General features: G+C 30.6%; 1 protein-coding gene across 7 annotated transcripts in view; it reads right to left on the reverse strand.

The window, feature by feature from the left end:
• The window catches only part of LOC139502863 (serine-rich adhesin for platelets-like), a 127,249-nt gene that overhangs the window by 15,747 nt on the left and 97,080 nt on the right, over positions 1 to 14,422 (reverse strand). For all 7 annotated transcript variants that reach the window (XM_071292495.1, XM_071292493.1, XM_071292491.1 and 4 more), the window contains 5 exons: positions 8,162 to 8,295; positions 4,372 to 4,462; positions 2,987 to 3,076; positions 1,159 to 1,329; positions 43 to 162 (listed from right to left, as the gene is read on the reverse strand). In XM_071292495.1, the coding sequence (XP_071148596.1) occupies positions 43 to 162; positions 1,159 to 1,329; positions 2,987 to 3,076; positions 4,372 to 4,462; positions 8,162 to 8,295 (606 nt within the window). The remainder of the gene's footprint in view (positions 1 to 42; positions 163 to 1,158; positions 1,330 to 2,986; positions 3,077 to 4,371; positions 4,463 to 8,161; positions 8,296 to 14,422) is intronic.

The raw sequence follows: 14,422 nt of genomic DNA on the forward strand, positions 1-14,422 counted from the left end.
GGTTTTCTAAAACAGCATTATTATTTAATATCAAAGACTTACTTGTAGAACAGTATCTGATGAGTATTTCACTTTCTGTTGGAATAAACAATTCAGTTCTTTGTTCTGAAATTCTAAATCTTGAACTCTGGTCTGTAACTTCACACATTCTTCCCTGAGAGCCTGTAAATAGTAAAAAAAAAACATTTGAATTATCTCCCCTTGGACTGTATTTCTTATATACAGCTATAATAGCACATTTCATTATGTACAAAAAGTGTTGAAGTCTATAATTTTCTTCTGGAAGATTGCTTTGTTTGTAGTGTTGTTGGAGAACATTTTTACGCTTAAAATAATGCAATTTTCAGGGTACTTATAAAAAAGAAGATGTGGTATGATTGCCAATGAGAGAACTATCCACAAAAGACCAAAATGACACAGACATTAACAACTATAGGTCACCGTACGGCCTTCAACAATGAGCAAAGCCCATACCGCATAGTCAGCTATATTAGGCCCTGATAAGACAATGTAAAACAATTCAAACGAGAAAACTAACGGCCTTATTTATGTAAAAAAATGAACGAAAAACAAATATGTAACACATAAACAAACGACAACCACTGAATAACAGGCTCCTGACTTTGGACAGGCACATACATAAACTTAGTTATGTAGTTTCATCATTTACTATTATCCTCCCATTGTATATTCTATTACCATTACTAACCTTTTTGAATCAGAAATTTTCAGTGAGTAATGCCTGAACCCCCTAATTATATTCTATTACCGTGGCAGAACATTTGGAATCGTACCTTTTGACTGAGTAATTCCTTTAACTGCCTAATTATATTTTATTACCATTGCTAAACATTTTAAATCCTACCTCTTGAGCAAGTACTGCCTGAACCACCAGGTTATATTTTATAACACCTCTGAACATTATAAATCATACCTTTAAAGCAAGTAATGCCTGAACCACCTGGTTATATTTTATAACACCTCTGAACATTTTAAATCCTACCTTAATTGAGCAAGTAATGCCTGAACCACCAGGTTATATTTTATAACACCTCTGAACATTATAAATCATACCTTTTGAGGAGTAATGACTGCACCACCTGATTAGTGACCTCTTCAGACATTTTTCATATTGTAGGTTAACATTTTGAATCGTACCTTTTGAGCGAGTAATGCCTGCACCACCTGATTAGCGATCTCATCCAGACATTTCTCGTACTGTTGTCGTTGTTGTTCATTTTCTAGTACCAGTGATGAGTTCTCTGCCTCTAACATCTTCAGTCGTTCTAACAGTAACTTAGTCCTCTCTTGATCTGTGCCATTACTCATCTACAAAATTGATTTATCAAATATGATTTAATAAGAATCTACATTAATACATTTTTGTTATTAAAAAATTTAGTCTCTTTTTCCCCCCAGATCAAAGGCTTTCTAGAAAAGTATTTTTTACAGCTACATTAAGTATGTGTGATAATTTATTTTCATTTTGTATTAAAATCAACTGAAATTTTTTTTGGTTCAATATAAATACCAAAACCTACAACTTCTGTTGATAACAATAATATTATCTTGTAACTATGGGTTATGCAAAATTTAAAGGTTCTCATCCAACTCTTCAGAACAATTAGGTTGTGGGCCTTGAACTGACTGTATGTGATGGATTCTACACATTGTTGAAGGCCTTACAGTGACCTATAGTTGTTAATTTGATTATCATTTGGTCTCTTATGGAGAATTGTCTCACTGGCAATCATATCCCATCTTCTTATCTTTTATCTTATGAACTGGTTTTATCATTACACTTTCTGAATCTTAACAAAAATACCAATTAAAGCACACAAATTTAGCTGAATATTTATATTTATAAATCTTATCAAAAGTTTAAAAAAAATTACCTTGAATGATAAGTTTAATCCAAATCCACAATTGTATTTAATATATCCTTACCACACAAAAGTTACAGAAAACTGACGCTGTAGTACAAGTCAACAGAACGTTTTTTCATACCTGATTATTCATAAGAAGTGTATAAATTGCTTTGATAAGTAACAAATCAGGGTCAAATTGCTTGATCTTCACCTTAAGCTGTTAAAATTTGTTTGAAAAGGTAAACAATCCTTCGATCAATAAAAGCAAATTATACAGAAATGATATTGTATTCCTATTCCCATGTCAGGCTTATTATTGGCCAATTTTATCCAATTTCATTTTTTTACAATGGACAATCTATGTATTAGCCAGGTGTATGCTTAATCAATTTTTGTAGTAGTTTTTTTTAAAAATCGTCAATGTTTTGATGGTTTGGCTTTAGGACAGATTGTTATCACAGTTAAAATTTAAATGTAGGAGTTATTCACACTTTTAACAATTTGTAAGGTTAATTTTTTATTCTGGCCCTCTGGCAATAAACTTACTTTAGTAGACGGGACCTCTAGCTCTGACTGTATTTAGAAGGCTATTGTCCTTCTTGTACGAGACCAAATTCAAGCAAAGATACAAGAATAAGTAGTTTTCTTAAGTGATTAAATCTGTTAATTTCATTTTAATCTAGAGTAATGGCCAAACTCAATTACACTGTTACCACATTATCTAACATGGAGTCAAGGTATTGCAGTAAAGAGAGAAAGAAAAGTTTTGCTTCCTTGATGTGTAGCCAACCATTATTATTCGTATTTTGATATAATAAAACAAATTCCACCCTTGTCATCAGTTTCTTTAATCTCATTGATTTTTAAATACAGAAGTTCCACTTTAAAATCATGGTATTTACTGTACTGTTAAACCTGTATAATGAGTTTTAGTCATAGGAAAGATCTGTTTAGTTTATTTACAGAGCTACATACCAGTATATGATAATGTATAGACTTTTTACAAGTTCCCCTTCTAACAGTAACACATTACCTTGACTTTCGTAATTCAAACATTTACTTATGTATTTAGATATATAGAATCTAAATGCAAATTTCTCAAATCTTCTATGTCCTACCTGTTGTTCAAACTTTTTGACATCGTTCAGTAACATGATGTTTTCTCTCTCCAAACTGCTGATGTGACTGTTATACTTCTGTAGATTATTCTATAAATAGACAGAATGTAATGTGTTAACCTATATTATTATTATAATTCTTCTAAAAAATGGACCTAAAATAACCAGTATGTGCCAAAAACCAATTGTCCTCAGCTTGTGACTCATACCAAGTTGTTTGGGTTCCAAAAAATAGTTCATAAAGATGTGCAATTTTCTTGAAATGAGCTAAATTCAGACTATTTCGGCAAGGGCTGTAAGAGTTATGAATATGCATGAAATATTCTCAACTTTTCTTTCATGGTATGGTACATCATTTTGGTTGCCTTTCATACTTATCCACTTCAGCATTTATTATTTTATCTGGCATACATGGAACAGCAAACAGTGAACCAGTTCGAATTCTGCACTTAACGTTTACACAAACATTATTTTCTATCAATATCAAAAAAGATTTCCTAATGGTTGATGAGCGATTTGAGCTATTCTTTATCTAGATCAGAATTTTCAAATTAAACAAAACCCAATTATATTACAATGCCAGGAACCTTGCTATCAATTATATTATCAGAGTTCTCTAAACAATTGTCTACGCTTTCCTTCTGGGCTTAAAAAACTGATGGATGAGGATTCACAATTCATTTAGCTTAATAAGCTCAGAATGAAAGAAATCAATGTATGATACAAAAAATATTATTTTATGAAAGTCCAATTTAAACTAATTAGTTGGTTTCAAGGTTCTAACTTCTAAAATTACTTTCTGAGATCCATTGAATTGTTTGATAACTGTAAGTTGTTAAACTTGTAAGGACAATTCTTCTATTCAATTGAGGAGTTTACAATTTTGTTCAGAAAGATTTCAAGAGAATTAATAAATTCAATACTGAAATGTAGGAAATATGTTCCTCAGCTTGCCTTTTAAGACGAAATTTAAGATTTAATGTAATTTTTGTTCTTCATATTTTGCATTGGAAGGTAAACATCAAATGCATGATAGATGATTCTTAATTACATCAAAGATGTATTGGAGATGCTAAGGATGGTATTTTGCAGACATAAATCTATATTCAATGTCATGAAAGTAATGTAACTGCTACTTGGATAAAAAAATAAAAGTGCATAACTCTTGATCTTGAACTTAAAATTCAAACTTGACCTGTGTTTTGTAGAAATAAGCATTGTGTATAAGTTTCATAACCTTTGGTTGAGGCAAACTTAAGTTATTGGAACGGAAACCAATTTTGAAATGTACATATGTAAGGATGGACGGAGAAGGGTAAACTTAATGCCCCCGTTGCTTTGTCGGATCATACAAAGATTTTTTTCTCTGCATTTTCTAAACCTACCTCATACTGCATAGAGAGACTGGATTTTTCATGTTTAAGCTGATCTATCTTAGATTTAAACTGCATCATCTGGGTAACTGCTTGCTCCATGCTGTGGACAAAAGAAAATTAAATATTTAGGGATATCAAAGTTTTCATGCTACCCTTTTTGATATTCTATAGCTGTGAAATTTACTCAAAATTTATACAATAGTACCTTAGAATTTAGACACAGATAATAAATTAGATGTACTTTATATTCAGAGATTGCCACCCTATATTTACTTGAAATTTATACATTGGTACTCCAGATTTACTTTAAATTTGAACATGGATACCTTATATGTACTTAAAATTTATACACAGTACCCTAGATTAACATTCAAATTTATACACTGGGACCTTAGAATTACTTATAATTTGGACATGGATACCTTATATTTACTTAAAATTTATACACAGTAACCTGGATGTACTTTAAATTTAAACACTTGTACCCTAGATTTACATTTAAATTAAGACACTGGTACCTTAGATTTATTTTCAATTTATATACTGGTATCCTAGAATTTAGACCGACTTTATATTTGGACACCGGTACAATTTCTTTCAGATTTATTAACTCCAGGTACCCTAGAATCAACTTCCGACTTCTTCACTTTTTCTATCATCTTCAATCTTAAAACATACCACCATGTCACAAGAAGTGACGACTATAAAATTACCCTATAATTACTGTATCGCATGTCAACATGAAGATTTTACCGTCAAAGTATATAAAAGGAGGAAAATAAATACTGCTATAAAAAGGACACATTCTAAGTTCTGTAATGAGATAGTTCATCACCCATGAGTTTAAATACATATTCAGCTTTCAATATCGGAAGTAAAAAGTAAATAGCAATTTTTTCAGTAATTAATCAATACAAACGAGATTTTTAATGAGAAGGGAGCATCACAAAACAGGAAACTTCCTGTAGCGACATTCCAGAAAACCAATTCTTCATAGATGTATGCTTCTGTTAACGGGGAAATCGGCAGTTTCTATCAACCAATCTGTTCAGAGTAACATTCGTAATAGGTTTTGACAAAATTGAATCTTACGTTTAATTTCTCTGATATAAAATCTATCAATTCTTCCATCAAGAAAAGTAAACATTTACGTAAAAGTATAAATTATATGGTATTTAGACAAGACTGAACTATCGGGAAAGCCTTTTAAATAAAGTAGTGAGTGGCGATACTCATCTCCTTTATTGCATCAAAATAATAAATTATTCTACGAATTCTATATCAATGTCAATTTAGTCAAATAAACCCAGATTTGGTGAATAGCAGTATCTGGTACTACAAAATGATGACTCTAAAAATGCATCATTGAATCTTAATTAGCCTTAACCAGCATGTTTAATTGTTATTTAAAAGGTTTTTAACATTTTAAATGATTTTGAATTTCTAAAAATGTTTGATGGTAATTCAGATACTCAATACATTAATTTTTGTGATGGAATTCAATTGTTATGGTTATTTTCAATTTTTAATATCTATATTATGTATATAGCAAAGTCATACAATGTATATACACAGATGAAGTTTAGTAAATTATCATTACATCAGAGAAATTCTAGTCTGCCTTAACATTTCTAGATAGAATTCAGACACTTATTTTGGGTTGAGAAAACTCTACAGAAAGTTTGGAACTTATTTGAAAATGAATGTATGGTTAACCTTAAGAAAACAGACCCAAATTCATGCTTTATTTTACATTTGAATGTTCTTATTTTAAATCAAAGTCTTATATGTGAACATGTGTACTTAGACACTTACATCAACTTTTTTTGATTCGAGCATCACTGATGAGTCTTTTGTAGACGAAACGCGCGTCTGGTGTATACTAAATTTGGTCCTGATATCTATGATGAGTTTATTTTTTATATTAAATAGTGGATTTATTTTAGGGAATGAATTACGAAAAGCAAGGGGTACTCAGATAGTGTATAGATAATTGTCTGGTGTCTGAAGGTGGAACCTAACACTACAGGGAGATAACTCTGTAAAGTCAGCTTAACGTTTTAATTACATTGTGTTGTAAAAGGAATATTCAAGCTTCACAATTATCAAAATTGGTGTTTGTTAAACTGCTATATAATCAGTGTAATTTTTCTGACAAAACGGTTGGTTCAAAATTTTTGAAATTTTTATCTTTTTGTTAAAGGGTCAAGACAAAATTTTATGAAAATAAAACGAGCCAATTTAATTTTAGTGAAAGTGTTGGGTACCACCTTAAATGACTTAATACATGTCAATCTCTGAATGCCTTTTGATTGTTTGTTTTGTTGTTGTTGGCATAATTAAGTTATTCATGATTATATCAAGCTGAATTCCTTTTTTTCCAGAAGGACATTTTTCCTAAAAAGGTTACAAAAGTACTTTATTCAGTCTCCAAGGATTTGCTATCAGATATCAAAGTTCCAATTAGTAAAGTTATCTAATAATTGGTATCAACCCTTCAAACAAGTAATATCCTTTCATTGTTTTTATCTGTACTTTTAGTCCTACTAAATTAGGAATTTCCTAAACATTGTGATCATAATTTGGATCTGATGTTTTTGTATATGGAATTTCCAATTTCTAAAGATTCTTATAAAATAATATTGAATGAAGCTAAGTTTTATAAGGTTATTTTAAAATAGATTCTTTATAAGCTATAATACTTATATGCCTCTTTAGAAATCTAATTTAATCATGCAAAATTACAATTCATCTTTTGATTTTGCAATATAGAAACAAATTACAAATATCATGTTCTAATTAGCAATGCTTATTTGCTTTATATATCAATATTTTTATTCAAAGTTTTCACAAATTTCATTGACAGTTCAATAATTTTTTTTTAGAAAAATAACGGATCATGTTAACCAAAAATGATTTCTATAAAAATATCAATAAATTTTCAACACTTCAGATGCATAATAAACAAAACAAAATTTCAAAAAAAACATCATATTAATGAAAAATGATTTCTAGAAATATATCAATAAATTTCAGACACTTCAGATGCTAATAAACAAAACAAAAAAATAGAAAAAAAACATCATATTAATGAGAAATGATTTCTATCAATATATCAATAAATTTCTGACACAATAAACATAGCGGAAGTTGTTGGTGGACAGATTTATTATAGAAAAAAACAATTACGATATCACATAAATTTCTACTAAAAATCGTCATCTTTACACTTTATATTGATCATTGATCATGTTATTAACTCCCTTTATTTAACGTCAGTCTTTCTGGAGCCAGTGGAGCATTAATCAATGACACAGTGGTCATTCATTATTTTTTTTATGATTTCTGATTGGTCAAATATCTTTTTCACATTTTTGTACCAAGATTAACACGAAACATCTGGGAAATCCAATTTAATAAAGAGCATATATTTTATGATAAATATACAAATTGGTTCTAAATATATATCTAATTTGTTTAGAGAGTACGATTTTCTGAGATTGTTAATCTCTGAAACAAGTGGGTGCTAAAACTTCTCTGCTTTGTTTACGCTTTTACCGATTGTTTTGACCTGTATCTGTTTAGATTGAACTTAAAACTTCAGTTTATTGTGCAGTGCAAGTTTAAAGAATTATTCACTCCCTAGATGAGAGAAAAAAGTGCCATTGTTATAGAAGCTATTAGTTACATTTTGACTTACAGAAAAATTATACATGTTCATGGAATTTGTGGTATGATACCAAATCCAAGATAAAACATTAGAACTTATACAATCAATAACATTTTAACTTTTTCTTACTTTTGAAATTCTGTTTGGATGTGACGCAACCTGGACTGTGATTGGTCTGTTTCAATGGTGAGCTCTCGTAGCTTTTTTTCAGCATCAGCTCTCAGCATTCTTTCTCTCTCCAAATCTTTCAGAATGTTGTCCTTCTGTAAAATAAAGATACAAGACACTTAATAAAAGAGACATATAAATCTATGTTGCATTGATTTAATGATACTTAAGAAACAGTTAACGAATCAAGAATACTATTGTAAATTCAAAACTTTGTGCACGCGCATTTATTATATTGCAATATTTGAACAATTTTGCTATATGAACATTTGAAAAATTTCTGAATTTACATTTATTCTTTTAGGACAAAACACATTGTATGTCGGTTGGAACATACATAATAGTTCACTTTATCTATATGTTATATTCCAATGGACACAAAAAGGAAATGTTTCCCTGTTTATCCATTTCCTGACTTACTAGACATTACGACACCTAAAACAAACACAGACATAGGTTAACAGAACTAGCTATTGTTTACTGCCATGCCCCAATACAAGATTTCTCAATTTAACAACAACATTACACCTTGTGACACTATGTGATACAACTTATCACACCTATACAGATGTCCATTTATAATGTCCACTCATATCAAATTGAAATGATCTGTTGAATTGAGGCAAGACTTAATCTAATAGTTTGTTTCTTTGTATGTTGCATTGTCATTTGTTTTTTATTGTACTTCGTGTTTCTGTTTCATTGTTTTCCTCTTATCATGCTTATAGTTGATGTCTTTCTCTCGGTTTTAGTTTGAAACCTGGATTTGTTTTCTTCAATTAATTTATGACATTTGAACAGCGATATTATAACTTAACTGTTGCCTTTATTTTAGTTGTTATGTTTCTACTAAGTCATTTGGTCTCTGGTAACTTTTGCTGCTGTAACTTATTACGATTTCAAGAACTGCTGCATAAACATACGAACACTTTCAAAATCAAAATACAAGTTTCCATTTAAGTTAAACCTTAATCCCTTTACAACATTAGCTAGAACTCAAACTTTAAAATAAACAATTCAAAGTCAGTTTTCTTGCAAATTGACAAGTGTTGAAAACTGAAATTGCTGCCAGGTTTTTACATAATTTCAAGGTAATGTCGTCACAATCAAGCTATTTCACGCAATTGTTTAAATAATTGTTGTTGAAATTTAAATTGGTTTGATAAGTTGCAAGGATTTTGTCTCACACATGAACAATTTATGATGTAAAGAAGTGCATTGTAGGATATAAAAAGAAACAAAATATCGACTCTATATTTCTGTACAAAATTTTTAGAATTGATCATTAAATAATCATTGTGACATTCGTTAGAAAGCATTTCTGATTTGGTAAAATATTGCAATATTTTTGAGCTGGAAACATGTTTTAAACGTGTATAATATAATGTATTCTGATATTGTGTAACGGAACTAATCCCATAGTTAGATCAGAGGACCTTAATCCCTAATCTACATGTAAACTACATTAGTTTAACAAATCAGGATATTAAACAATAATACCAAATATTATAATAACCTCCTTTCTACAACAACAAATATGTAAATGAATCAATTTGCATAAAAAGCGTTATAAGAAGTTTTAGAACTTAAAATCAACCGACTAAAATGAGGTCAAATTTACTCAAACAAAAGAAACTAAGAAACAGGTATGGAAAAATCAGAAATAAGAAACATAAACAACAAAAACTTCCAACTGAGGGCATTACTACTAAATCTATTCATGTAATATTCAACTTGGGAATCGGATTCAGATTTTATTTTTAAATTGCAAGCAACAAGGGTACTTTTACAGCTTACTGTATACAGAAGATTTCAGATCAGGATACAGTAAACATGCATATGACGGAATACTTCATTCCTTTTTTTAAGCAGACTTCTTTACTCAATACTATTTATTGAAAATGCTACATGGTTGGGTCTGAATCTGAACAAAAAAGTTTCTTTGCTCGACTCGAAATGTCAAGGTCATCATGTCTCATTATAGAGAAAATATAATTAAGATTATTTGATGAACAATATAGTTAACAATGTCTTGCATCTCAATCCTAATCATTCTAATAGAATTCTTTCTTTAGATTAATAACATTTACATAATAAGCTTTATCAAAGCTACAATTTTTAAGTAAATTCAATTAATAAGATATTTTATCTTTAATCCAGAAACATTCTATTTCTTTCTCCATTAAATTAACCCTACTGCTGATACAATTGTATTACGATTCAATCAAATTCTTTGGCAAGAAAAACAAAAGGATCATTGTTCAAAATACAACTTCAAAAACATTTTTGTATATTGGAATTTTAAAGTTATCATAATTAAGATAAGAATTATTATTGCAAATAAAAATAATCATTTACCTCATCAGCCAATTGAAATTCTAGATATACCATTAAATACTCTTGATATAGAAAGACAAACATTGCTTTTAATCTAAATATCTGAAATTCTTTACAATTCATATTCATATACTCAGAGGCTGTCCAATTTGATAGAACAACTTGAACTTAGATCTAATTTTCATTATATTATTGTGGGAAAGCAATTTTCATTCGTTGGTACTTTAAGAGACTAAGCTTTCGTTTTTTGAAGCCCACAAATTTAAAAGAAGTTAACCCATTTTCTAAAGGATTGTCAAAAGCAAACTTTTGTAAAATCATGAAATCAACAGACAGACGAAGGGATGAACGGACGGAGGAACAGATGCGCAGACCGGAAATAGGGCATAAAAATCAACTAAAAGTCACTACATTGTATAGGTTAAAGCAAAACAATCTTTTTGAGTTTTTTGTGGGTACATCTGGTGAACCATGAATTTAAATGTTCAGCAAATAACAAATTTTCTAAAGGAATGTACATTTATGCAGACTTTTCCAAAACCATGAAATCAAGTTTTCCTCTAACCTCGAAAATTGGTACCCACGAAAATAAATGAATCCACAGATACTGGTTAAAAATTACATAAAATAAATTTACATGAGTAATTTTTTTCTTTCTGAAAAAACAGTACACAAATTACAACATAGCAAACTTAGTAAAGACTGGGCAACAGGGTCCCCATTAAAAAGTTTGGGTGATCTCGGTGTTCCGGAAGAGTAGAATTCTTCTTTTTTGGCACTGTGCTATTAACATGGGTGACAATGTACATAAGCATTTAATATATAAAGTTACATACATCCCTTTTAAAACAATTTAGAATCTGCCCATGGAAGAGATACTTACTTTTGCATAAATAAATTAAGCAGGGAAAATACACTGCTATAATAAAAGGTATAGCTTTTTAAGGGCATATAACCCCTAAAACTGAAATATTGATGCATGTTTAATGTGGATGTAGGCTTCTTTAAACATGTATAATTTGAAAACTATGTATTCCTGACTACTGAGCCAATATGATTTTCCAAAAACGCTGATTCAGCAATTTTTATTTAGTGAGGAAAAGTTAAATAAATGCTGATTCAGCAATTTTGTAATTTTTAGTAAGTAAAATTAACTTAAGTTCTATATTACAGACAAATCCGAAATTAAAACCTGTCACTGTTATATATTTGTAAATATAACATCATTCCGGGTAGAAAATCCCTCCTGTCTCCCATCCAGGAGTGGGGTCATGCAACTATTGACAAAATACTAAATGGCCTTACCTTAAAGAACTTAAACATTATATATCCCTGATCTTTATGACCATTTCAGCCTCAATGTTACATAATTCAAAGATTATCAAACCATCATCTGACATTTATCTACCAGCAGTAATTTGTTCTAAACAGAGGAGAAATCGGAATTCTGATAAATTGTTCCATTTAGGTATTGATTAGAGAAAACTGAGATAATTCTCACTTGGGAATCTAAAGCTAGGCTTCCTGTAAGTGGTCAGACATTGTCTAAAGTCATTATTACTGATTAAAATGACCTGCTTGACCACTACTTGTCTTAGATAACTTGTAGATATTATTGGTTCAACAGAACCCTGTAAATCACATCTGTTTAGGAACTCTGATTAAAATGAAGATTTAATTAATTGTTTCTTAAAATAGATCAGAATTATATAATCAAGGCCAGTATATTTATAAAATTTAAAGGTCATTTAGTGGTTATGCTGACAAAATGTTATTTGATTGAATTGTTGATATTCTAAGACCCAGTGGAATTATCCCTTTATATTTCTTCTGTATTCATAATACTGTAAAATTCACTATAAAAATAAGACTTAAATATCTACACTTGTCCCTTTTCAATTTAGGTCAAATATATTTTGAATCAATAAATGCTATTTTTAAACTACTTGTAGGACTCCTCTGATCAATTCAATGATAAGATAAATATTAATAACAACACTCTACCACTATGCCCAGCTCTCTCCCCTTTTCTCTATCATTCTGATCGAGAAGGATAAAAAATGTCAGTCAGAGAGTTTCCTTGACGCCTGCTCCCTCCTTGTGGTACCCTCTATTTTTTGCCCATTTTGTAAAGACTCCTAGTTTTTCTGATTACACCATGGTTGGCTGTCAAGTTGATTATGGACAACCATTTAAGATTGGAGCTTGGTCAGATGTATGACCATGGTCACAATGGTTAAACATGGTTAAAAAGTAGAAAACCATAGCTGACCATGGTTTAAAGCACATCCAAACATGTTTATCAATGGTGACAGTGAGCCATGTTAACAATAGTGAACCATGGTAGCAGTTTGACATGTTTACTCTGACTCCCCTCCAGCCCCTCAGTTTCTCCACCTTCTCTATCATCCTGATTGAGAAGATCATGTCATTGTAAGGGTTACTTAGACTCCACTCCTGACCTCCAGTCTCTGAGACCCCTCTATCATCTTGATTGAGAAGATCATGTCATTGTAAGGGTTACTTAGACTCCCCTCCTGACCCCCAGTCTCTGAGACCCCTCTATCATCTTGATTGAGAAGATCATGTCATTGTAAGGGTTACTTAACCTCCCCTCCCCCTCCTGACCCCCAGTCTCTGAGACCCCTCTATCATCTTGATAGAGAAGATCATGTTATTGTAAGGGTTACTTAGACTCCCCTCCCCCTCCTGACCCCCAGTCTCTGAGACCCCTCTATCATCTTAATTGAGAAGATCATGTCATTGTAAGGGTTACTTAGACTCCCCTCCCTCTCCTGACCCCCAGTCTCTGAGACCCCTCTATCATCTTGATAGAGAAGATCATGTCATTGTAAGGGTTACTTAGACTCCCCTCCCCCTCCTGACCCCCAGTCTCTGAGACCCCTCTATCATCTTGATTGAGAAGATCATGTCATTGTAAGGGTTACTTAGACTCTGATTTAATCTTCTTTTGTTTGACAAATAAACATAATATCTTTGTATTAAACCTCCCATGATGTCAGCTTAGAAATAATGATAAAAGAAGCCTCAGGAATCAAACTTGGTATTACAGTGCAGAGTAAGTATCATCATGCACAGACCAGGTTAAATCAATGAAGTATATTATTAACCCTTCTCCACAAAAATTTACACCATTAAGAGTCACATCTCTGAGGTCCAGTACCTGTAAGTTACTTTAGAAAAAATTGTTTTTTTCTCAAATGTTTTCAATATGGGCTCTGTTTGGATATATTTTATGACTAATAAAGGTTAGATTTATAAGATGCCATTTTAATTCTCTTATAATCAAAGTTTCAGGTTTCTTAATGTGTTGCAATTTTGGGGTGAAATATTTTGTTTAAGAATATGTGAAACATCCCCCAGTCTAATAGTCACTTCTGTTTTATTTTTAGGACATATCAAAATACCACTGAATTCAAAAGTAGTTAAAAAATGTGTCCCTTTTATAAATGAAAGAAAATTTTGTCTCCCTTTTTTTTCTCGAAAATGTTCAACTCACCAAAAAAGGTTGTGAACTATCTTAGTTTACTTGCCTAAACTTTATACAACAAATATTCACCAGCTTAATTCATAAAAAAAATTATTTAAGGCATTCAACATAACCTATTGAACTCATAAAAGTGTCATTTCCTGAAAAAATCAAATCAAAACAATAATTTATATGAATCAATGTAAGATGTCTAACATGTTATTTTCTTAAGTGACAGAAAATGTCTGATTAAGTAGTTATTGTAGTATAAATCTTTCTAAGGAGAAAAATAATCATGCTTAATGGCCATAAATAGTTTCTTATTCCATGTTATATAAACTGGAGAAAAAATAAAAACCATCAAACCTGAGGAAAAATGTCTTTTTGTTGGAGTT

The sequence above is a fragment of the Mytilus edulis genome, chromosome 14, assembly GCF_963676685.1.
Source record: "Mytilus edulis chromosome 14, xbMytEdul2.2, whole genome shotgun sequence".
Classification (NCBI taxonomy): domain Eukaryota; kingdom Metazoa; phylum Mollusca; class Bivalvia; order Mytilida; family Mytilidae; genus Mytilus; species Mytilus edulis.